This window comes from Acanthochromis polyacanthus, chromosome 4 (genome assembly GCF_021347895.1).
Source record: "Acanthochromis polyacanthus isolate Apoly-LR-REF ecotype Palm Island chromosome 4, KAUST_Apoly_ChrSc, whole genome shotgun sequence".
NCBI classification, from domain to species: Eukaryota; Metazoa; Chordata; class Actinopteri; family Pomacentridae; genus Acanthochromis; species Acanthochromis polyacanthus.
The window spans coordinates 20,238,172-20,264,901 of record NC_067116.1 but is presented as its reverse complement, the minus strand read 5'-3'; the positions used below and the strand labels follow the sequence as shown (position 1 = coordinate 20,264,901).

The 26,730-nt window shown below is 39.9% G+C and overlaps 1 protein-coding gene across 12 annotated transcripts in view; it reads left to right on the top strand.

The window, feature by feature from the left end:
* Nucleotides 1-26,730, top strand: part of sgip1a (SH3GL interacting endocytic adaptor 1a) — an 89,533-nt gene that overhangs the window by 43,681 nt on the left and 19,122 nt on the right. For 7 of the 12 annotated variants that reach the window (XM_051947496.1, XM_051947499.1, XM_051947494.1 and 4 more), the window contains 10 exons: nucleotides 12,939-13,002; nucleotides 13,728-13,752; nucleotides 13,895-13,915; nucleotides 14,491-14,553; nucleotides 15,036-15,126; nucleotides 16,729-16,904; nucleotides 21,301-21,312; nucleotides 24,196-24,217; nucleotides 24,331-24,415; nucleotides 26,290-26,375. In XM_051947496.1, coding sequence (XP_051803456.1) covers nucleotides 12,939-13,002; nucleotides 13,728-13,752; nucleotides 13,895-13,915; nucleotides 14,491-14,553; nucleotides 15,036-15,126; nucleotides 16,729-16,904; nucleotides 21,301-21,312; nucleotides 24,196-24,217; nucleotides 24,331-24,415; nucleotides 26,290-26,375 — 645 coding nt within the window. Of the gene's footprint in view, nucleotides 1-12,938; nucleotides 13,003-13,727; nucleotides 13,753-13,894; nucleotides 13,916-14,490; nucleotides 14,554-15,035; nucleotides 15,127-16,725; nucleotides 16,905-21,300; nucleotides 21,313-24,195; nucleotides 24,218-24,330; nucleotides 24,416-26,289; nucleotides 26,376-26,730 lie in introns of all 12 variants that reach the window. The other 5 variants (XM_051947500.1, XM_051947495.1, XM_051947497.1 and 2 more) reach the window with 3 other exon arrangements.

Genomic DNA, 26,730 nt, shown 5'->3' with positions numbered 1-26,730 from the left:
GGTGGATACTGAGTAATTGTGTCATATTTTCATAATAATCAGATGCAAGGGTAAACAGTGCAATGTGATCCTGGAAATAATGAGCAAGAAAACTCAGAAACAAGCTTATGACAAAGAGCTTTGTATTGGTATACCTACTTCTTTTTCCTCTTCTACTTCTTGTAGCCAATCTAATTTCATTTAAATTACTTCCTCTGTGTAGGAAAAATGATACTACACCAGGGGTCGGCAACCCGCAGCTCCGGAACCGCATGCGGCTCTTTCAGTCCTCTGTTGCAGCTCCCTGTAACTTTGGAAAATAAATTATCAGCAGGCTATTTAATTAAAATGTCTTTTATTTTAGATTGTTAATTTTTTTTTTAAATTCTAAATTTGAAGATTATGGTGATCTTGTAACATCAAAATAAAACGTCTTCATTTTTTGTCTGTCAAAATATGCGTCCCAGCCGTCAATCTTCGACACTCGCCGGCCTGCGTGTATTCATTTGGAGTCCTGTTGATCTTCGGATCCCAGTGTTTGCTCTACATTCATTCAGCAGTGGCGGGCCACCATTCCTAAATCCTAGCCGTCGCTCCTTCAAATTTCTTTCTTTTTCTTACTGTCGCAAATACACCACCGCCACACGTCTCCGCCTTCACAGCAGAGTCCTGCATTGGGTCGGGTACTCGTGAGTACTAAGGTAAACTACGGATAATTGTCTTGCTCAGTATCTACTCTTTGATATGTCAGGTTAATACAACGTTACTCGCGAGAACACGACTCGATGTCACGTCCAGCATCCAGGCAGCAGGTAAATAGATAAATAGATTTAACAAGTTAAAAAGACATTCGCAAATTATTGATTTCCAGCTAACATTACATAACATATGAGGTCCAGGAGCAAAAATGACATTATCCAAGTAAGATAAATATTAGTGGTAGACACAATTAAAAAAATAATCTGTCTAATTAGAGGCTTTTTAATTAATTAATCACGACCGATTAACAAGGGCATAGAGGTGAAAAAGCGATATATGCAGTGTTGTCTTCATTTTAAATGCCAAAAGGATTTTGCGGCTCCTAGTGTTTTCTTTTCTGTGAGAAGCGGGTCGAAATGGCTCTTTGAGTGTTAAAGGTTGCCGACCCCAGAACTACAATAACACTTTAGCAAGCTTGGTCTGTCAATTTCCTCAAACTACATCCTCCCCATTAGCATATATGAGATTCGCAAAAATATTAACAACATATTTATATGTAATACAATTCAGTACACTACCATCACCCTCCATGACCTCAATAGTAAACCTAAAAGCGGCAAGTTGCTCTTCTGACATCAACAAAAACTGAAAATGTAGACTTTAGCTATTAGCAATTCTAGCTAATAGCTAAAACCCCTGAGCAGCCTTAGCCTTGAAAGTCAGACAGTATCACACTAGTCGATGTCGCATGTGCCCTGAGAGTCCAAATGGAAGCTTGGAAATGGTTCTTGAGTATATTTCTGTCCAATTATCTGTTAGAGGCTGATCTTCAGGTTGTTGTCATGCAACCAACAAGCACATCAGTCTTGCATCTTAGCAGTCACATGTGGCCGTTTTTTCCTATACATTTCAGCGTCTTCCTTTGTGCAGGAAAAGGAATTATTTTTTTATTTTTTTATTTATATCCCTTATTAATCCCACGAGGGGAAATTCTGATTTTCGCATATCCCCCCATCTGGGGGGGGGGGGGGGGGGTCAGAGCGCAGGGTCAGCCACGGTACAGCGCCCCTGGAGTAATTAATATGTTAGTACACTGACAGTCATTAAAAACTTTGTGACCATATTTTTCAACATAATTTTTATTTTGAAGCCCGAAACTGGATTTTCTTCATATGAATCATTTGTTTAGCGTATTGGCATACAGAAACAAAAATCTAAAGTTTCGAGAATGATTTCAAAATAAAGAATTTCACAAAAGAAAACGGCACCTGCCAAACACAAAGTCACAACAGTCAATACCGAGTATGGCCTCCATTTGCTTCGATGCAGGCAGCAATCTGTTGGCGCATGCTTTGGACCAGGCTTCTGATTGTGGGTTGGGAACAGTCCATACACCTGGCTACATCACTGTAGCTCAAACCGGCCTCCACCATACCCAGTGCCCGGAGACGTTGTTCATGTGATAGACGCGGCATGATGCTGTTCACTGGACTAACAATGGTGGCCTTCTTTGGGCCTTTATATAGGCCTTCAAAACCCATTCTCAAATTGTGCAGATACTCACTGAGTATTGGTTGGTGTGTATTTGGTTCACTTTTGCAAAGTGACCAACCCATGTGCAATGAATCATGACAAAATGACAACTCATCATTATCTCAACTACCAGGGCACTAGATCATCAGTAAATCTACAATGAATAATTACAACCCCCCTACAAGTAGAATTCTGCATACATTTCTACCTCAAAGTTTCTATTGACTGTCAGTATACATTTAAACTCTCTCTCAGTACACATGACTATTTATCTGTGAAACTGTTTTGTCATTTTATAATATCATCGATGTAGGATTTTATTAATGAAAGATTGTATGAGAGTATGACCATTTGTGAAATTAGTAGCAGCAGGCCCATTATCAAGCCACCCGCATGCTGTTGATAGAAACCAGTGCTCTCCACAAGCGTTGATTTTGAGAAAGTAAAATATATAACACAGATGGCTTTACTTTTTCCCAGCGTCTGTGAAATGACTTCTGCTCTAGCTGAACTGATTGTTGAGCATCAAGCCACTGTCCCAGGTACCTGTGGCTCAGAAAGGCAGTTTGCATATACAGAGAAAAGAGGATATATCTCTTGCCTGCTATTTTTTCTTCCTACAATAATGAGGTTCAACTAGTGGCCACATATGCCGTTTCTGGGTGCTGTCACATTCATGTAGAAGAAGGGAGAATTTCTAACTTTTTTTTTTTTTCTCCATCAGTAGCAGCTGTGGTGATGTGTTTTGATAGGAGGACATGACTGGACTAGCTGGAGACTCCTCTTTAGGGAAAAATCTGAGGCATAGCAGGGGCTAACTGTAGTCTGGCAACAGCTATACAGCATTTTTTTTGTGTGAAAATAGTTAAAGGTTCTCTGCAGCATTCAGAATCACTGGACGACACTTGAGCACCGGCATGTCAGACCGAAACAAACAAGCATGACAGCCACACCTACCTCTCCCTTCACATTTCATTTACACAAAAGGTTGTGTACACAAGAGCCAACAGAAATATTCAACCGTACCCATTAGCCCATGCTAGCCTTGCAAAATACCTTGAATGACTCTATCGAGCTTCTTTTCCATCCGGTTGTGTCTGCTCCACTCCATGTTTGTCTGCTTCCACAGTCCATCAGAACAGAGCAGGCTTGTATGTGAAAGCAGACAGTGGAGAAGAAGCAGAGGAGAGCTCCAAAACTGCTGTAGAGACTGTTGCACTGAACTAAAATGAGACAAGTGCACAAAAGTAAACGTCAAAAATAAATATAAAAAATTACTTTTAAATGCATTGGAGCTTTGGGCACCAACTGAATGCTGGACTGCACTTTCACTATTCTAAGGCAGTGTGGAAGGTCACTATCAGTCTGTTTGTAAGGAATGGGAGCCTCAACAGATTCAGAGGGAGGGACTCACATGCACTATTGTACACTAACATGCACACTGGCTGCCGGTAAATAGAACTGAGAAGCTTGGATTACAACACAGACAGAGTAGGTCTGACTGCATTTTGCATTTTGGGCACGTGGCATGACTCACGAAATCTTTGCAGAGCAGATATTTGTTTGTTGCTATATTAATGACATACTCATGTCCAACATCTCACAGATTGCATCTTTAAAGAACTTGTGTGAGAAATAGCTGCCTGGTTGGTTGGCCAACCACATGAAACCCCCAAAATGTGGTTTTATACAGATTTCAGAGTTACAGTTTAGAAGCCTCGAAAAACTTTGTGTAGATACAGAAGAGACCTCAATAAATAGCAAAACAATGAACTATGAGTGTTTTTTAAAAGAGCTTAGAGCAATGATCCCTTGTGATTCTCAAGAGTTTAAAATCTCATTGTGATATGCTAATGCTTTGAGAGATATGCTTAAGCTTTCACAGAATCTTTAATTAAATTTTTCCTAACTAGCAGTCACACACTGAAGACCCAGCTTTGCTGTGAATCACATTATATGAACGAGACAGCCGTATTTTCGCTGTCTACATGTACCAAGCAGAAAATGCAGAAATATCACTCTTTGACATGAGGAACACTTTAAGCACCAGCTGGAGGCCAACAGGGTACGTGGTTCCGATATCTGCCTCGCTGATCTATGAAAGTCTTGAGTCAATAAACGGACAGAATGGTTGAAAATACATCTTCCCGCTTTGTCTTTGTGCCGATAATCCACGTTAAAAGCTACTATGTTGGCTCTGCAGCAGGGTCATTTACCACACAGTCCTTGGTGGATGCTACTATATTCGGAGCTCAGAGTGACAGCTGTTTATACAGATGTAGGGGATGAACAATGATGAGTGCAGAAGAAGAAATAGATGGCAATGAATATCAAAAACATACTGATTTTAACTGAGCAAAACAAATTAGTAAGATGGTTGTTGCTAGAGGTACAGACCCGTACCCGTAGCCTGTGGCCTACGGATACGGCACTTTCCATTTGCCAATCAGATACGCGAGATCTGGTCACATGACTCCCGGTAGACACTAGAGGTACGGACCCGTAGCATCGGTACTACAGGTACGGACTCTAAACCCTAACCCTAACCTTAACCTTTGCTTACCTTTCAACAGTTTGCAGTGGTTAGCAGCTTCTTGACTCGCGAGACTCGCATACGGGTCCGTATCTGTTGGCAAATGGAAAGTGCCGTATCCGTAGGCCACAGGCTACGGGTACGGGTCCGTATCTGTAGACACTACCTAGTAAGATAAACATTTGTTATATTTTAATTTAGGATATATATGCTATGTGTGGAAGTACCCTGTAGCAATTAGTATATTAAATAATAATTTATTAAGCAAAGATACAACAAAGTCTCGGCATGGTTTTAGCTACTTTAATCTGAATATTTTATGATTTTATTTGTAGATGTAAAAATTATATATGAATTAATACAAAAATCTGCAGAATAATTATTAATGAGAAGATCTGCCAATCGCTTCTCTAATCTATTTATTAAATACCCTGTGCTTAACTCCTCTATAAGATGCATCTGAATACGTGCAACACTAGATATTGAGTGGAAACAGAGTGGGTGCACAGATGGATGCATCACCACCATCCTCGCATTCTTTTGTTCGTCTCTGCACCAACTGCCAGCACACTGCTATATGGTTTCTGGCCCTGACCCACTTTCCTTAGAGGTGGGTGACGTCACTTGATGAACCACCTCTTTTTTTCCCCAAAAAAAGATGCATCCGTGCATCAAAACAAACGTGTACCATCCAATTCCTAATCTGTGTGTGTGTGTGTGTGTGTGTGTAGTGTTTCTGCACTGTGGGTACATGGTTGCTGCAAGTGTTATACTTGATAGCTCACAGTGCAGCCACCTGGACAGTACAGTCAAGTCCTAATTTTAGCATCCACAGCCTCAAATGCAAACTGACACCATCTCTTTGTCTTTTCTCTGCCAGACTGACACAGGCTTTCTTATTGAAACACATACACTGGTATGGAAACACAAAGTGAGGTTATGGCGATTTATTTCATGTCTCTCATTTTCTTCTGTTATGCCCCCATAGTTTTCTGTTTGGACTGCAACATGAGACAAGGGGATATTATTGCTTCTCTTCTCTTCTCTTGGTCTGTTCTGTCATATTCTCTTTCCATCCATGGGTTAGAGGCTAGAGCAGGGGTCGGCAACCCGCGGCTCTTTCAGCCCTCTGTTGTGGCTTCCTGTAACTTTGGAAAATAAATTGTTCTGCCTTTCAGGCACATTTCAATGCATTTTAATATAGAGAGTTTTATTGTGAAATTACCGCACTTATTTTGACATGTCACTCCACCAGATGTGCTGCTGGGGTTTTCCCCTGGGACATGAGAGCGCAAAGTTGATGCAGAGAGACAACACGGAGCTTCAGATTCCCACACATTTCATACCTTTTTTTGTTTTACTCCTGGAGAAGCAACGCCTGTCGTTTCACATCGTTTTGTACTCAAGAATGGAAAGACTGTATATTAAAGCTCCACTCCAAGAAAGACGCGTCTTGTCGTTGAGTCAAAAGTATTCATGATAAGGGTAATACATGTTACTCGCAAGAACACGGCTCAATGTCCAGGCAGCAGGTCAGAGAGTCAGAGGAGTGTCGTCTTGGAAAATGGGGCAGCGACTTACCAGAGAAAAGTTATTAGCTTAAGATAAATAGATTTTACAAGTTAAATAGACATTCGCAAAATATTGGTTTCCAGCTAACATTACGTAACATATGAGATCCAAGAGCAAAAATGACATTAAGATAAATATTAGTGGAAGGACACAATTTTAAAAATGGATCTATCTAATTAGAGGCTTTGTAATTAATTAATCACGACTGATTAACAAGGGCATAGAGGTAAAAAAAAAAAACGATACATGCAGTGTTGTCTTCATTTTAAATGCCAAGAGGATTTTGCTCCCAGTGTTTTCTTTTCTGTGGGAAACGGGTTGAAATGGCTCTTTGAGTGTTAAAGGTTGCCGACCCCTGGGCTAGAGGGTCAGAGAAGTGGTAAATTCAGTCCTGAGACTAGCTAGGAAAATGCACATGATGACTCAATAATTTTTTGTGCACTCCGTTCATGGGAATGTTTCTGTCTGAAATTAGTTCTTAGTGTGTTGCATATAGCTATTAAATAGGAGCTTATGGTTTTCATTAGCACATCCTGAGTTGAGAATTTTATATCCAGTCTCTTGTGTTTGTACCACAGTGCTGAGACTCCTTGTCAAATTTTAAGCTCCAAGCTAGTTTACAAAAGCAGTACATGGATTAAAATGGAGGCTGCATTCACATTGCGACACATCACTATTTCTGCCTCGGCGTCATTGCAGCGTTGCACGTTCATATCTGCCAATCTCAAGCAACATATCTTTCCTCACCTGTCTGTTTGTTCTCCTGCCTCTCAGGGCCAGGAGGATAGATGAGTCATTCTAACAAAGAGCCTTTTAAACCTCCTGTTTGCAATATCGCTGTCTATCTCTCTGTTTGTCTACTGTATGTCAGTCTGTCTGCCTTCCTGTCTCACTGTTTCACACTGTTTCTTACAGGCTGTCTATCTGCCTTTCTGTCTGTGTGCTTGTTTGCATGCCTGCTAGCCTTCATCTCCTACTACTAATTACCTATCTCCTTGTGCTAACCTGTCTCCCTGCCTGGCTGTCAGTGGATCCACATGCTTCTCCTCGTGCTTAGTCAACAGCTTGACTCAATACCCACAACAACCCAGCACACCGTCTTCACACTGTAATTCTCTCATGCCATTCTCCCCACTGAGCAGGCTCTGGCATGCATACCACACTGGCTCATAAACATGAACATGTTTATTTCATTTACCTTTAAAGAGAAGTATCCATAGTGCAGGTATTAAAACAAATCGCAGCATAAGGAATTTATGCCAATGTCCAGATTGGTAAATTGATATTCAAATGCCGTGAGCATAATTTTTTCCCCCACAAACATTCAACACTGCTTTTAAATCTCAATGGTGTATTATCGTCCTTCCTACTTACCATGCACAGCAGCACAGGTCGCCCATTCAGAGTTTGGAGTGGCCTGGCCTGCTCTGCTCTGCTGTGGCTGGCAGCATAAGCTGTGTGTGTATGTGTGTGTGTTTTGCTGGTTGACTGCCTGATAGAGCGTTTTCATCTCTTCTCCCCTTGGAGCAACTTGTTTAGCAGCCTCTGCTTTGCCTGTCCAGAAGTAGAGCTATCCTGTGAGTGTATTTTGTCCATGGTTGCATGCAGAAGCTTATATGTGCATCAGTGTGTGATTTAGATTTGCGTGTGTTTGTGTGTTTCTAGAGCACGATGTACCTTCCAGTTTAGTTTTCTTTTTGACTCTGACTTATGTAGCTAGGGCTAATGCACCAGGTCCCCCTGGCAAAAGGAGACATGTGTAAGCCCACAGGAAATCACACAATTGGTGCAGTGCACAGACTCAGTCACAACCCTTAGTTTGAAACAAGTTCTTTCTGGTTTTACTGGCTGCACTCAGGGAAAGATATGAGATAAGAGAAAGGTTTGCTTGAATTAAATCTCTCTGAAGCCGTGGTTATTTCTGGGAATGTCTGTAGTAGACCTAATGCAAGATAGAATAAAATTATTTTGATAGGAAATATCCTAATTTTAAACTAGGATTTGGTGACATTTTTCAGCAGAATTGCATAACACAGATGAGTAGCTCAAGGACCATCTGAAAGTTCAAATTGTCTTTCTTTTTTTACAGTTTCCAGCTTAAAACTGTATATATGTTTTTAAAGATAGTCTGCCTTGAAACCAATCTTCATGGTAAGGCTTGTCTTGAGCTCTTGTGCACATGCACTCATTTTAATGGTACAAAGGTATAATTGCAGTGTTTTTTAAGTGGTTCGTTTCCTTATTGAGGGTTGTGTTAGTGACAACCGCTTTCTGTAGGTTTAAGGGTGGGGCTCACAGAGCTGTAATAATAATACACTCGCTGCTGCTCAGGGTGGTGTTCCTTCTTTTGTGAGTTTGTTTTCACATCTTGGGACCCTTTCTAAAGTTAGCTTCTTATGTCTCTAAGGTTACCATGAAGCTTACATTCTTCACTTCAGTCACCAGATAAGCATTATTTGGAAATAATTGCCCAGAAAGCGATTCCTGCATTCTATAGACGTGTTAGAAAAAAAGCGTGTGCGTTTCCCAGAGCAAAAAAAAATGCATGACAAACACTAGTCAGTGTGCTGTTGCTCTTCAAATGTCATGAAGTTTTTTTTAGGTTTGGCAGTGTCCTGTCCTGTTTGGCCTCATGTCCTTTGGCTTTTCCTAGAATTACATTACTGTGTCTTGAGAGGAGACCACTAATTACGTTAGCACTTGTGCTAGCATCCCTCTGAACGGAAGTCATAAAGTCATTAAACAGTGCTTACCGCACACACTGTTATTTCCCCTCTGTTAATTATACTCTGCCATACACATTCATGCTGTTTTCTTTCACATTAATGTCATCCAGTCAATGTAGATCCTGACTGTACACATGGATAGTCCTATTTATTTTAAAATCACACTGATCCGTTCAGTTGTTTTTCTGCTGGGTCTCTGTATGCTGTTCTCCAATGCAAACCTTAGTCGCCATGATTATTTTCTGTCAATCATCGTTTCTGTTCTTTTAATTGTAAACAATGAATAATATTCACAAAAAACAAGTCAATGAAAGAAAAGAACAATGAATACAGTTCATAAAGACAAGAAAAACTAGAAGTACAGACCATGAAATATGAATAAAGGGAAATAATCATGTAGATTTTAATCTCACATAGTGTATGTTCCAGCTGCCGTGTGTACACTGACACATCCGGTGACACACACACACACACACACACACACAATGCTCTTTCATTAGTACAGCTGTAAATCTGTCAGCTCTTGCTTGTGGCCAATGTTAGATTTACAAGAAAAGGAAACAAACTCAAAATAAGAAAAAAAAATAGATGCTAAAAGAGGGGTTAAGAAAAGATGTTTGCAGACATCAAGTTTAGGCTGAACCTAGATGCTAAAGAAAACAATAGCTTCTGATGAAGTGGAGCATTTTGAAAAGAGACAAGACCCAGAATCTCTTAAAATGAGTGAGAGTTAGTATCTCTTGATTTTGCTCAAAGTAAAAAAAATAAGTTACAGTAAACTGTGGTAATGCATAGCAGAGGTAGCCTAGCCGCGCTAGACAACCCACGGCAACGAATTTAATTCTCTGCCAGGGTGGGTCTAGTTACCCTCCATAAGGCTCGAGGCTGGATTCTCCTGAAACTGGCCGGACGAATCACCATGAAGTGTAGAGTCAGAAGGCGGGCGTAACGAAGTGACGACAGAGGCGCGACGATTCTGACAGAAACAACCGGTGCACAATAAACAGTTATCTTTCGACTCGGCTTTGGCCACAGCCCTTAAAGATTTGAAGCTAAAAATCAACTTGAAAGATAAACAAAGGACGGCACTGAAGTGTTTCATTGAGAAGAAAGACGTATTTGGACTTATGCCGACGGGATATGGCAAATCCTTAATATACCAGTTGGCTCCGCTGGTTGGGAAGCTAATGGGACTTAGCCACAATCCGCCGGTGCTCTAGGAACTCCGTCAGCCTATTTGTTGCGCTGATTGGTTGTATACCTACCCAATTGCTGCAGAGTGATTTGAAAGACAACCTTTTAGCCCACCTCCCTCCCTGTCGAGCGTTCCTAGACCCTTGTGCCTTCAGAATTCAGAACATGGGTATAGCGCGGCTAGGCCTTAGCAGAGGCGCAATTTGTGGGGAAAACACTTTTTGAATCTATTTTGGGTCAGTCACCAAACTTGTCTAGCAGTTTCTTTCAGATTCGACTGGTGATTCTGTACATGCAGTTTTTATATCCTGCTGACTTCTGAAATTGCAGGTATGGCTCTCTGTCCATTCATGTAGATAGGGGCATCTTGTTAACAAGATGGCTGCCGAGTGTGGAGAGTTGCCTGTGAGTAATTTGCAGTCAGTCTGTGCTTTAAAAGCCCAGCTGTTGAAGGAAAAATCAGGGCTAACTCTCTATATTACACTACAGGGACACACCACGTCCTCTTGCTGACGCCTCCAACAGATGGTTCACTAAGATCAGAAAGGGGGACGTTGTCAAACCAGAGGCTGAAATGAGAAATCTTGAGGCTGGCTTTGCAAACACAAAGTCTTCAATGTTTTTGGAGTGAAAATTGATCTCAGTTCTGGGGAGGAGATTTCTGTGGACATGTGCACAATGATGCAGAATTTCTTAATGTCTGTAAAATGCAGAAAGATGAACTAACAGATAGCAAACAACACATACATGCTTATAAGTACCCACAAAAACAGTATAATAGTTTAAGCACTTGAAAGTATTGTACTTTAAAGTAGCACACTGTTTATGTTAATTTGTCACTTTGCTAAAGTCCACCATTTGTACATTTTTCTATTTTTATTCATGTTTCCAGCTTGTTAGACATGTTGTACTGCTACATTATGATACAGTAGGAGGAATGAGTTACAAAGACAATAGAACATTGCTATTTTTTGATATATTAACTGAGACAATGCCTATACAAACAGATTTTTTTAATTGTTTCAGAGAGAGAAATGTATATCTGGGTCTGTACCTTTTATCATATGTCTGAAGATTTATTCACATTGTAAGAGTACCAAAACTTTGGTAGCTCTTATCAAAACCTGGCTGTTTTTACCGTCTGATCAGCTAATGACTATGAATATTCATCGTACTGTTGACGTGTGTGCATAACACTGCAGGGACATGTGAGTCTGCCTGTGTGTACATAACAACAAGCCTTTTTTGAGAGTATGAACATGCCTTCTGGCTGTATGTAGTATATGTGTGCACTTCTCTGCCACAGCAGAATATTTATTTGAGGTTAAACAGTGACCGTTAATAGGATGCAAGGCCAAATATGTTAGTAGGATGAATGAGGGGGTATTTCTGGGTGAACTGTCTTGCATTGATTTCCCATCTTGGCTGCAGCCATGCAGATGCAAAACTAATGTAATGAAGAAATATGTAAGAACTGAGATGATCAACAATTCCAAGCAAGTACACCTTGCATGTGGAGCCCTTTGTATAGTGTACCAGACATATACAGCTTAATAAAGTGTTGTTCAGTGTTGTTAGACACGCACATGTCTGGAGATTTTTATTAATTATCTATAATGATGATGACCTTTGTCTTTAATTCATGAGTGGAGTCACTGGTGTTGAATTTGAGTAACAGACACAGATCAGAGACAGCAGCATGATACCTTATCTGTGTGTGAGTTTGCGAGAAGTGGCATCAAGTTTCTGATCTGAGTTTCAGTGTGTAATCTACATGTCGTATGAGGAAGAGATAGGCTGGTTAGAGTTAGGTGACAAAGCCAGACAAAGTCGAGGAAGAATGAGTGTGAAGGAGTTATCGGAGAAGAAATGGAAGGAGACAACTGGGCTTTCATTTGGGGTAAGAAAGAGGTGGGAGCTTTTGAGATTAGTTTGTCAGCTTAATTGGACAGCGCAACTGATAAAATTAATCATACATAGTGCAGTAGAGAGTTGGAATGAAGTACAGATGGACCGTGATTGAACTTCCTTTGGGGAGAGAGTGGATTTTTATTTTTTGAACATGGAAGATATTTCACTCAATGTGTGAGTGATTGAGGAAAATTAAGGTCAATATAAGTTAGAAATTTTGCATCATTAGATTCACTTCTCTTCTTTTATATGCTGCTTTCATCCTGCAGTAATGCCCCACTGGACTCACTTATTGTGCATCTCAGTGAAGTTTTTCAAAGTTTGTGCAGTTTTTTTAAACTAGCATTCAAATGGCTAATTAGGACATTGCAGATCTCACATGCTCTGTGTAGCGTTTCAGATTAACATTTTGAACTTCATCATCTGTCTGACAGTAAGTTCCTCTGTGCTCAACGGCTGTTTGTGATATCCTTGTTAAATTGTTGCCACATTGATTTTCACAGTGCTAATGATTTTTTCAATCTAAAAAGTTGCCTTGAGGACTGCAGGGCCATCAGTCCATCTGTAATGACCTTGAGCACAGTTTTAGTTCGGACTGTCAGTGTTTGCCTTCACAGTGATGCTGCCAGTCACTCAATAATACATAAAATCATTGCCTTTAATCTCCTGGATGATAGGTGCCAGACAGTTGACCTCACCTAGCCTTTAAGCCACCTGCAGATACCCCCTTTTAGTCATGGCTTTGGTGTCTTATCATGCAATAATTCACCCCTTTCTTTTTTTCTTCTCAGGATTGAAAAAACGTACCAGGAAGGCCTTTGGGATACGGAAGAAAGAGAAGGACAATGACTCCACGTAAGTCCTGGTTTTTACTTTCTAATGTCCTGTATGATCCTCGCACAGAGCAGATTCCACTGTTAAAAATGTTTAGTGAGGCTGTGCCATGGAACAAAGAGCTGGAACCACAGACAAACTGATATGAGACAGCACAACAGAATGAATCACAACAATTGAGAACAATTACACGATTACTATGACGTGTAGGTCTTGTGAAATACAGTAAATTATATGCTGTCAGTTTACTGTATAATCCTATAATGCATAAAATAATCTTTTAATGCCTGTATGATTACTCTATGTCATGCTATTATGGATCTAAAAATAATGGGCACCTAAAATACGTAGTGACTGTGACCGTGTTTGGTTGTGCAAGCTCATGTTGCCATATATTGATGAAGATGGAGATTTTCTGAAATTATACAGGATCAAATATAGCATTTGTAGGCCTGCTGCTTAGCCTGTGGTCAGCCTGATGAGTCTTTAAGAATGACATTTCAGAGGCATTTAGCCAATTTGAAACTCTGCATGAGACACTTAAAGGAAATGTAAAAGGTTTATGTACTTGGATGTCAGTGGGAGGGTAATTTGTGGGTGAATAAGTGTGCAAGTGTGATTGTATGAAAACATTATCCTTGAATAGCCTTCTTGAATAGCGCTTCTTAACCAATTAGCAAATCTTGATTTCCAAATGAAAAATCATGTGTTCAGGGACATTCATGTTCTTCTCTCTTCTTTCACAGGGGGTCCCCAGACAGAGATGGGGGTGTAAGTAACACAAAATATTTAAGATATATATGCCTTTCTATTCATTTGTAAATTAGTCTAGAATGTAAATATTACTGGAGGAAGTTGAGTCTGGTATATGTGAGGTGCGTCATTTATTTTCTCTGTTCTGTCCACTTGCCAGGAATCCCAAGAGGTTGAATCGGTACTGAACTCAGCTCTTCAGAATAGACTAGCCTCTAGAGTAGTGTAGTGTGTAGAGTTTAGACTGGTTATAGAAATCACAGTACATTCTTCAACTCAATCAGTCGCCAGTGTTGCTGTTTCAACTGTCTTTTCATTAGCAGGCTCTATAAGGAGGCAGGAGGCTATCCTGTAAGGCTTAATGTGAACAAACCTAAGCTGTGCAATATTATACAGCTCCACTAAAGCATTTGCAGCTCAGTCATCATCATTATCAGGAGATCCTTAGTAACCAAGCAGAAATTGATTTATTATATTTTGCAAAAATGGATGTTAATTTGATGACCTCAGGAACTGCCCATGACAAAGAGAGCAAAACTGAAAACAAATTATGCATCGAGAAGTTAAACTGAAAGTTTTGTCACTGTCTAACATGACATGAGATCTAGCATCCACAGGATCAAGCTTTAGAGGGAGAATTAACTGTACTAAAAATTGTGCTGTACTGTAGCAGCTTAGAAGTACTGCAAGCATGCATAACATACTGTGCCTACTGTGTGTGGAGGGATTTTAATCAAACAGTCTCTGTGTTCTCAGTCTCAGAAGAAGACGAACGGGGCCCCTAATGGCTTCTATGGAGATATTGACTGGGACAGATATGTAAGTTAAAGTTTCAGTGTAGTATTTTTCATTTCCACTGCTTTTGATTGTTGTTATTTTATCTGCATCAACTCACTTTCAAAGCTGCTGCTTTCTTTTGACTGCCATGAAGTTAATCACTATTATTGATCGATGTTATTGTAAAGTCAATGTGGTATTGACACATTTCTGGACATTGTATGTTAAATTAAGTGAGTGTAGATGTTGAATCAAATGAGGGGATTGAACTGTTAGAATAATGCCACATTTTATTTCTCACATTTTAGATGATGATTTTGCCTTTGTCAGTATGCTTTTGGTTATGTGTCAGTTAGCAGAGAACCTTGCATTTGTTTGCCTGGAAGGCTCAGTACAGGCACTGAAGTCCTCTTTGAACTAAACACTGTTTTTCTGTTAGCTTTATATTGTCATACAGCAATGTGGCGCTGATGCCATCATACAAATATTTTCAGAACTTTATGCTGAGTCACTGTGTGTTTCAGAATTCTCCTGAAGTGGATGATGAGGGCTACAGCATCAGACCTGATGAGGAGTCAGAGGAGGGAGATATCCTCCGCAAAGCCGAACGTTTCAGTATTTTTTTTGTCTCATTTTTCTCTGTCAAGTTACTCACTAAAAATATATGGCTCCTGTTTGTGCAGAATTTGCTAAAATAGTGCATACTGCTTAGGGGTGTAACAGTACATATATTCTCATATTCTTTGATAGGTTAAAATCTCGGACTATTCGGTGCACAACATTTATTTCAATCATTTCCGTGCTTCGATTGTCTTTATGAACCAAACAACTACTGTCAGAGGTCTATTTATGTCTACATACTTATGTTCCCAGAATGAAAAATAAGACCGCCAGCTCCACCTAGATCATTTTGGCAGAGCACCAGTTGTCTGTCAGCTGTAGCATGATAGCAAGGTTAGCTTTGCAATCTGGAAAGACACTGTTCCAGTTTTATCAAATACGTACCATGTGTTAGCTCACACTACACACTGAGCTTGAGTTTTAATCTGTCTTCCTGCGTGGCCAGAATCTTTAACTTGTCTGCTCACGTTGCACAGGCCAAACACCAGCCGCACTGAATGTAGACACTAAGCACCTGGCTGCTGGGTCTGCTGACAGTTCCAGTAAAGTTGTGCTCTCAGTGTTAACAAAAAGAGAGACTGGATTTTTTATTTATTTATTTTGCCTTTTTTTTTTAAGCTGAAATTGTACTTTTCGTTTTGGTGGGTAATTTCGATTGAATATCAAAATATTTCACTTGAAAATAAATCTTATTATTTAATTTTTTTTCTATATTTGAAAGTAAACAGCTTGGTCTTATTGACAATATTCAGCATTTGACAATCAGAATTGTGACAATATGAATTATGGCCAGTGTTACTTTTAAATATATTCATTGTCTTAAAATAAGTTAATAGTTTCTTTTCCTTTGCTGCTGTTCCAAAAATGCACCAAACCATGAATCCAAGTCAGTGTTTCAAACCATCCCTTTGCTTTTGTGTTTTGTGATCAATATGGATCAGTAAATGTTACTGATAGGAAATAACTTTATTATGACTTTTTTGTGAATTAAAATGTAGTTACTAAAGAAGTAAAAAATGTTTATCTTTTGTAAATATTCAGTTCTTATATTGCCTTGCAGAGAAAGCCTCACAAGAAGGTTCTACTTGAGGCACAGTGATGATAAAGTGAAGCAAAAACATCCAATTAACAGAGTTCTAAATGAAGTTAATAAGGCGCAAGATATAACAGTGTCACACGAGAATGAGTCATTGACACCGCAGGTATAACCAGGAAGTTTTTGAAAAACAACTCCATTACCTTTTTGTGAAGTGTGGAAATGTCACTGTAATCAGTACGTTGACTCTGAGCTGTCAGTTTTCATTGTGTTCTGCTTTTTGTCCTCCGTTTCATCAGTCATGAGGCAGAGAGGTTGTTTTTGTTTCTAAAAAATGTAATGGGTTAAACTACAAACAAGGGCCATTTTAATTAGGAAGAAGAAGAAGAAGAGAGTATTTTTAAAGGCAGTCACCAAGTTTCACAAGCTATGCGATTCATGATTTGAGCAGCTCTGTGGCAATTGCATCAATGCCTTTCAAACATTACAAAATTGCAGATAAACCCGAGAATACATTTTTGAAGAAAGGGCTGTTGCTTTCCTTGACATTGTGTTACTAGCTACCACCAAAAAGGCCCACTTCTTCTCCTCTGATGAGTCTGAAGAAGAGGAGGACCACAGGAAGAAATTCAAGATCAAGATCAAGCCACTGCCAGCTGATCGGGTTGTGGCGGCGCCCTCAGTTGATGAGCTGAAAGCCTCCATAGGCAGCATAGCTCTGTCCCCATCTCCTATGGTGAGTAGCTCTGACGTCATTGCCCTCTCACTGCCGGCTTTCATTAACAGACAGCTGTGTTGTCAGTGTTTAAATGTTTATAATGTATATTTGTATTCCCTCCTCTTCTTCACCCTCCTTTAGCTACAACTTAACATGCAGAACTATATATTTATACGTGGAGATTTGTGCATATATTGTTCACATGTTGATTATTTCTTTTGCATCTTGAGTGAGCTAGTGTGTGCTGAGCTACTGTGTTTCTCTACGATGTATATTATTACGCCACTGTTTGTTTTAACTATTAATAAGTTTCTGCTTGATAACAAAATTGGTCTGTTTAATGAGCCAGTATGCAACAGTGCGTAACGTCTCTGGTTTGAAGCCTAGACTGAATCTCAATCCATGTACCTCTGGGGTCATCGGATTTATACGTTAGCTTGAATTTCATATAGATAATTTGTGACGCTTGTGATAGTTGGTCAGTGCCGTCATTGACCTCAGTGTCCTCCTGTTTAGCTGGGAGTCATTTAACACAAGGCAGATGTCCCACTACGACAGAAACTGGGTACTGCTGCCAAATAGAAGAGTGTGAAGCTCTGTGATGCAGCCCCGTTGATGAGTCCAAATTCAAGCACACATCCCTTTTAGACGGCCTGTAATTAGCACCACGACTCCCAAGCAGGCTTCAGCCAGCCCTGCCTTTCTAGCTGCAACCTGTGATTCCTGGGTTGTGTTGTGCAGTGAGGGCGGTTAGCTTCGGTGTCCACCTTAAATAATTCAGGTAGGAAAGTGGGCACAATGAACCTGTGTGTCAGTCTGCTGTACAGTGAGACTGCCTGTGGTCATTTGAGCTTCTGGCCTCAATAATTCAATCCAGCTTCAGCGTGTTCACCCACTGACTCTGTTAACATGATCAGGTGCAAAGGTTTTTTCATGCTGCTAATGGTTGTGTGCTTGTGTAGAAAGAGTGTTATACAGTAGATATATAAGGAGACAGTTTTTGTTTTTGCCATTGTGTTTCTTTTCCTCAAAAACATGACACTCAAACAACTAGTCAAGAGAAATATAATTAACAGCAATTTTGGTGACAGATCTTCTGCTCAATGATTTATTAAGATAAAAGTAGGAACATTTGCTGGTTCCAGCTTATAAAGTTTGAGAGTTTTGTTACTTTTCTTGGTTTTCATTATGATTTTTTTAGATGTGGCTTTGGTCACTATTTCAACATCAATACTACTGAAAATCTACAATTTACAATACCAGTTTTGATACAGTAGTCAAAAACATTATGTTTCTCAAAATTAGTTTATCTCTGAGGGGAAAAAAAAGCTTTAGATGGGGCTCTGAAGGATTTGAAACACTATGGTACAAAAAACTGTAAAAACAATCAACTTTTTGTGGTGGAGTTGGAATCGCTACTGCAGTCTCCACCTGCATGATATTTGCAAAAAAATGCAAATCATACGTGGCCTAGGTGTAATAAATATAAGAAAATGTATGAACACTACAAAACAATGAAATGTAGTCTTCAAGTATTTCAAATGTGACATTCACATGAAGCTGTGTGGACACTTTGTTTCTTAGGCCAGAACAAGTGAACTATCTCCTTGAAATTCATATAATATTGTCAAGTCGCTTGAATGCTAACCGAGATCATGACACTGAATTTCCTGTGCTCAGGTTGTGATTATAAAACTGTCAGCTTCACCTCTACCAGTTTAGATTAGCATCACGTTTGCCTGGTCAGAGCTTTTCCCTCGCACATAAATTAGATGAGTCACAGAGTGGCTCCTGGGCCCTGGTAACCTTGGCGATGGACCGACAATAAAATGGCCTGATGAAGAGAGAGGGATGTTATCAGGCCTCCAAAAGCAAACACTGACTGTTTCTTTCTAGTTTTTGTTTTTCCTTACACTTTTCAAGTGAAGTTCTTTCTGCAGCCTAAAATGTTTAGGACTGACTGAAATAAAAATAAAAAATTCCAACTTGACAACAGCCTACAGCCAGTTCAATATCAGTGATATTCCCTGGACTAATTACTGAGCCTCAGTTTTAATATTTTTGACACAGCTTTTCTACGTGTAGATATGCATTTGCAAAGGCTTAACATGCTCTTAACCCAGCATGTGACAAGCCTGAAATACATACCAAGTGTTATGTGTGCCTAGGTACCTAATGATACCTATTCTGTCTGTTTGACTCAGATTAATATTTTGCATTTTCAACATGATTTATTCATTTGAACACAGGCTTTTGAGAAGGACATGGTGATGCAGGTGATTAGCTTCTTTCACATAAAGGCTGAGCCAGGATATGGTGTTCACATCATGTTAGGGGGAGTGGCTGGTAGTATGTACATAAAGAATGAAGGACTGACTGAATGTAGGGAAGAATCATAGCCCTGCACCACTTTAGTGTGTCTGTATTTATGTTTGCTGTGGATATAGAACATTGTTCACAAAAGCTTTCTTTGCCAATATTAATATCCACTCCGCTTCAGTCTTCTAACTATTCCACTCCTGTCTTCTTTTTTTTATCCCTCTCCTATCTCTTGTTCTTTTGCTGAATCAAATCATGCTAACCCCTGTAGAGGAGTCCGGTAAGCGTTTGATTCGTTTGTGTCACTTATATATTTTTGCTCCCTCTTTAATCTTTCTAAATGCCTCCTTATTATTTATAAATGCATTTGTTGTGTTTTGTGTTGCAGAAAATTGGTTAACTACATATGAAGCAGTGTATTAAGCCAGTGTGTAGTAACGGGAGGTTTTATTATCGGGCCTGCATTTAGAGGGCAGATTGCCAGTATTGTGTGATTTCTCTTTTCACATAACTTGTGTTGTTATTCAGGCAGATTATGTTGCATGTGTGTGACCACTCAGCATTTTTATGCCACATGCAAGCTGATTTGTTTGCCTAAGTACTTAGACTACAAGACACTGTCTTTTAACTTGTTTCCGCTGACTAAGACATCTTAAATCTGACTTTAATTGGTTTTGGAGCCTTGAGTTTCCAGTTCTCAGTCCAAATAACAAGCTCCAAGCAGTGGTGGAGGCGAGGAAAAGGTCAGAGACAGGGGTGAAATGAAAGTGAAGATATCACATCACAAATTATTTCTCTCTTGTCCTATTGTTTACCAGCATACAGCTAGAAAAGCTTATTTTAAAATACATTAAAATATAAAAAATTGAAGCAATCTTATTTTTATGATAAATTCTTCATGTTTCATATTATTTGCCATCATTATAGTCAGCCAATGTGCAGTCAGTTGTGCACCATTTCCCCTCAGGCAAAGTCTGTTGGTTTACAGCCCAGCTAACACTTTGTTCTGATATGAACTGTCAAAATTACAAAAGGTATCTTCACTCTTCTACCAAAGGCACAAATGCAACACTGAACTTAAAACTGCAACAAAAACAGACGGCCTTTTAATTCCCTTATATGTACATAGTTAAAATGTATGAAACAGTTGTATTAAAGATCAGCGTCAGTCCCTGAGAGACTAAAAGGTCATAGTGTGTGTCAAAACACTTCCTGATGCTCTTCCTGTTTACATACAGCAAAGCAGCAGAGATTGGTTCGGCCAAACAGTATTAATCTGTGTCCTTCACCAGGGTGTCCAATGAAATAAGTCCTCTCCAGCAGAATGCCCCACCCACTGTTGCATCACTCTAATCACTCATGGCTCACTGCACAACTGGAACAAGCACAAGAGTGAGGGATGGAGGGAGAGAGCAATGATGCGAGGTGGACATGACGCAGACAGATGGAGAGATTTCAGAAGAAATTAAAGAGACCAAGGGGGCAGATGGGAGATTGCAAGGGAAAATAGAAGGAGACTCAAAAGGATTAGGCAGTAAAATTATAGTTTTTACTGAAAAATTATCACAAAATAGATACATGGAAACAAATGTGGGGTGGGAGAAGAGAGGGAAGCGATTGAAGCAGTGCCACAGGATATTTTGAATTATGTAGTCAGAGGAGCTTCACAGATGATATCAGAGAACCGTGCAAATTCTAAATAAATTAATAATAATAAATGCTGAAATTCTAATTCATGTGAAGATCTTTAATTGCTACACATTGGTTTCCATCACTTACATAAACACATACACACAGATCAATTTGAGTTAGTCATCTTGGGCTGTTTCCTAATACCCTATTGCCTTAGCATACGAGACTGATTGAGCTATTTGTGTTTATACAAAAAGCCCTTTATCGCATAAGGCCACACAGGATGTTTCTCACAAAATCTGAGATAAACGAGCCCTCTTGAAGGAGTTGGTGTCATCCACAACCCCAAATCTGTCCAGCCAGGCCAAACATTCTTCTTCTCCTGATGCGTATGATGTCTACTTTACTGATTTGTCACTCTCTGACCAGGTGTCTCTTCTCTCTTCCTTTTTGCTGGTCACAGAGACGTAGCCCGGTAAGTGTCCTTTTGCTCCTGTCGCCCTGGGATCAGACTGAATATGTCACATGGCCTCTTGTACCTTTTTGCTTCTCACTTTCTTTGGGGTCACTTGCATAAGAGAAAATACGTAGCTGGGTTCAGTGGCTGAAGCGATGGGTCAAAACTGTTGAGTAATATGTTTTGATGTTAAATAAATAAATGTGCAAATATAAAATATATATATGTATATATACACTGCTCAAAAAAATTAAAGGAACACTTTTTAATCTAAGTATTGCATCAAGTTAGTTAAACATGTGGAATACTGATCTGGTCAAGTAAGTAACAGAGGAGGTTTTTAGTCAGTTTCAGTTGCTTTGGTGTTCATGAAATTAACAACAGATGCACTAGAGGGGTAACAATGAGACAACCCCCAAAACAGGAAGGAGTTTACAGGTGAAGGCCACTGACATTTTTTTCCTTCCTAATATTGTCTGACTGTTTTTCACTAGTTTTTCATTTGGCTAGGGTCAGAGTCACTACTGGTAGCATGAGGCGATACCTGGACCCTACAGAGGTTCCACAGACAGTCCAACTCCTCCAGGGTGGCACATCAGTGTGTGCCATTACCAGAAGGTTTGCTGTGTCTCCCATCACAGTCTCAACAGCATGGAGGAGATTCCAGGACAGGCAGTTAGTCTAAGAGAGCTGGACAGGACCGTAGAAGGTCCTCAACCGATCAGCAGGACAGGTATCTGCTCCTTTGTGCAAGGAGGAACAGGATGAGCACTGCAAAAGCTCTACAAAATGACCTCCAGCAGACCACTGGTGTGAATGTCTCTGATCAAACAATCACAAAGAGATTTAATGAGAGTGGTCTGAGGGCCCAGCGTCCTCTAGTGCCCGCTGTGCTCGCTGACCGGCACCGTGGAGCTCGGCTGGCATTTGCCATAGAACACAGGAATTTGCAAGTCCACCACTGGTGCCCTGTGCTTTTCACAGATGAGAGCAGGTTCACCCTGAGCGCATGTGACAGACATGAAAGGGTCTGGAGAAGCCGTGGAGAATGTTATGCTGCCTGTAACATTGTTCAGCATGACCGGTTTGGTGGTGGGTCAGTGATGGTGTGGGGAGGCATATCCATGGAGGGACGCACAGACCTCTACAGGCTGGACAATGGCATTCTGACTGCCATTAGGTATCAGGATGAAATCCTTTGACCCATTGTCAGACCATACATTGGTGCAGTGGTCCTGGATTCCTTCTGGTGCACGACAATGCCCAGTCTTATGTGGTAAGAGAACTCATGCAGTTCCTGGAAGATGAAGGAACTGATACCATTAGCTGGCCCCCATGCTCACCTGACCTGGATCCAATAGAACACCTTTGGAATATTATGTTTTGTTCCATCCGACACCATCAGGTTGCTCCTCAGACTGTCCAGGAGCTCAGTGATGCCCTGGTTCAGATCTGGGAGGAGATACCCCAGGACACCATCCATCGTCTCATTCAGAGCTTGTTCCGACATCGTCAGTCATGCATACAAGCACATAGAGGCCATGCAAACTACTGAATACCATTTTAAATTGCTGCCAAGGAATTTCAGCAAGATGGACTAGCCTGCCACATCAGTTTTTCACTTTGATTTTGGGGTGTCTTGAATTTAGCCCTCCTGGGGGGGTTGATAATTTTCTTTTTCATCAAACAATGTGGCATCTTTTCATTCCGAACACATTATCCAGTCCATATCAATGAAAATATCCAGTTTGTTTTTTTCCCCACATTGAAATATGATGTGTTTTCAAAGTGTTCCTTTAATTTTTTTGAGCAGTGTATATGTATATATGTTTTCAGATTCTCAAGATCACTCGTGTGCTTGTGTACTTGTTTTTCATCTTGAATGCTTCATGCTTGTTCTCTCTACTGGGAGAAAATTTGCACTTTTGACAGCTGGACCCTTTGATGTCTTACTTCAGTCACTCCCCATCGTGTCTTCTCATCTGCTGCTTCTCTTCCCCTCCTCTTCCTCTCTCTCCCTTTCTGCACTCAGCCTTTCTTGGCCTCTTGTGCCCTGCTCATGGTGAATTTATACATAGGCTCACTTATACTTGGGTGTCTAGGATTATAGTTTGAAAGGCAACAATAATTCTACTGTTGCCTTTTCATCAACTGAAGTTATTTCTCTTTTAAGTTTTTCACACTCCAACTTCATCAGTCTCACACCTCATCTCGTACCACGGGTGGCTTTTTAAGACTTCAAAAGCATGTTCTGAAAGCTTTCCAATATTTCTCGCTTTAACGCCACAAACCACTGCTCTGAGCACAGTTAGATCACTGCTGGTAGCAGCTATTTATCAAGTTGCCATTTTCTGACTAATATAAGGCTTACAGTATTATTAATGTTGAATTTTGTAGTGATTTGTTGTCCTTCATTTATATCTAACATCATATTTTTTTCAGTTTACCATCTGAAATGTAATAGGTCTTGAGCATTCAGTAAATTCACAAAATAAGACTGTCAATATTAGCCTCCACAACAAAAGATATAACTGTACTCTAGACACAGAAGATAGTGTTGATATTGTTGCCACTGGAATGCGTCTACGACGAGTCAATATGTCTATTCATAACATATATGCATATATCTTTCTTGTGTATATGTATTGGTAATGCCTACTCTTGTGGAGCTCATAGTTACACAACAGTAGCTAGTCTCATCATATTAAGTCAACCTAAGGCTGAAGTTCATCCTCTGACCTTCAGTGCTGTACAGCCTACATCACTGTTGTGTTTAAACCACGCAGCATTTTCACAGTTTCATTGGATTAAATTAAAAAAAACCTATTTATTTGCAGCTCATTTTGATGTTTTATGTCTTTGGATTTTTACATGTTACTGTTATTTTTCCCCTTATTACAGGGTTTGAAAAGGAATACATCCAGTAAGTATAAGTCTTATAGCACCTTAGGCCAGGCTCACTTTTTGATAATTGTAAACTCGGAGAATGTGATACAAGATTCACTTGTTGTAAACAGATTTAATTTGTGATTCCAGATGAAGAGATTGCCAGACCCAGACGCGTTGTCCCTACTGTACCCACTGTGGCCCCCACACCAACTCCAGCACCACAACCTCCCAGGTAGGTACCTCATTGTCCCTGACAAGGTTGTGGACTAGCACCTGGTATTAAGAGTCAAGGTCCTATATGTATATGCCGTTTTGCGTGCATCACTACTCATCCCTTCTCCTGTCTTGACATCATGCTGCATACATTTATATTGTATACTTGGTTTACTTTTTTGAATTATATCACATCTTATTTGATTGTCTGTGTTTGCATGTCTTGACTGTCATGCATCTTTTGAATGATGTTCTTAAGGGTGCTATATGAATAAAGTTGCTTAAAGGTACATTTTTCTCAGCTTTTCATTTGTCCCCCTGCACACTAGAAGACACATTTGTCTTTCATTGTTTTTATGAAGGCTGTCTTTCTTTGTTGTTGTTGTTGTAAAGCAGTACAGTAGGTTTGTTGTGCTTTCATGTGCATAGTGGCAAATGCAGTGAAGAAACTAGTAAAAGTGGTGGCTGTGAGGAGGTATCGTGTGTGTAATCACTTCATGGTGTTAAAATTTTATATGTAGCTTCACTTAATTGAGAAACTGCATAATAATTTGCTCATATATTTGTAGCTTTTACACAATGTAGAGCTTACAAATGTCGCCATCGTGCTTCATCAAGCCTCTTTGGGAGTTTGTTGTGCCCATACAACCATGATGCGCTCTGTCATGGTCAGATGAACTAGGGATTTAAGTCGCACGAATCAATGGGCCAAGAAATTTATACAGCTGTTAGGTAGGTAAAGACTGGTGTGTTCTGTATTGTAATGGTTAGATAGACCGTGTCCATGTTTTAACGTCCGGGTCTTTGCTGCTTGTCATGCCACCATATCTCTCCCTGCATTTCCTTTCACAACTCTCACGATCATATGAAAGGCATACATGCAAAAATAAAGTTTATATAGATTAGGTTTTTCCATTTGTTGTTTTATCAATATTTTCAGCACGAGTGGAGTCTGCTGAGGTTACCAAGCTAGGTTTTACCATTTATTTGTTGACTTTAACATTAACTGAAAAGTTTTCAACAGAGTTAAATCTTCAGAAAGCCTCGGCTTTGTGGAATAGAAGAACTGTCTTTGAGTAAAAGTCTTGATATTATCAAAGGTCTTGTTTATGGAGATATTCATAATATCCATATTACTAAAAGTGTTGACTTTGCTTGAGGGCCACAGTTCACTGCAGTGAATCAACACAACTGTGTGCTAAGAGAACTATATCACAGGTTCTTGTTGTATGGATGCTTAAAACGATGTGTATAGTTGTAACATTAGTCACATTATTTGGCTTTTTGTGGTCTGATGGAAGGATATTTTTTGTGGTCTTGTGTGGGGTTTTGTTCAACAATTTGAATCTGGTGTCAGTCCAGTGCAGTTTGTGTGGCAGTCATTTTACAGATGACAAGTCAAGTGTATTTATTTCTCTGTAAATGAGAACTCCAACGACTTCCTGTATACAGTGTATCTGTTACATCTGGTGTCACCTCCTTTTTTGTTCTCTACTGCCAGAAAACAAATGTCAAAAGCAAAGGCTAACTCGTGTTATTTTCATTCTACTCCAAAACACAGAAAAATGCAATTTTGTCCAACCGCTCCTCTCTATCTTTTGCATTTGTTGTTTCAAATGTCAGTCTCTGTCACTATTTATGCAGCCACCACAAGAAATTGTATTGTACAGTCCTTCCAATGTCTTAATGAACTTTTGAAGATCTAATGCAAATTGGGGAGTATCTAAGGTATGATAGAATGCTTTCCATTTTATAAAAAACAGCACTTGTCACCTATGTGGTCCTTCCAGATCAGATGACACAAGCTGCAGTGAGATGATGCACCTTCTAACAGTCCTGTTTACTAAACTGGCTGTTAATAACTCCTCACATATTGTCCTTTGTCTGTCGCAGCAGTCAACAAACGCCAGTCCCCGAAGACACCACAGCCTTATTTGGGCCTCCTTTGGACACAGCCTTCGGAGATCAAAAAAGTGAAGGTAAGCCTCCTTGCTGTGTCTTTGTTATTGTCTGTTTCAGTTTCTTTATGTGTATATCTTTGCTTTTATTGGTTCTTAGAATATGCTTGTGTTGACAGTTGTTCCCAACATTGTTTTGGTGTCAAATTATGTTTGCAGTATGACATAAAAAGCTTTCTGAACCCACATACACACTTATTGTCTGTCTGAGGCTGCCAGCTAAGCCCTACTTGGCTGTCAGAGCAGATACACTCTCTCTCTCTTGTCCTCATTCTTTCTCTCTCCCATGCTGTCACCTATTCCTATAACATCATTATTCTCCCCTCTGGCTCACTGTGCAGTTGTGGATTCTCGCCATCTGTCTTTGCAAGGGTCA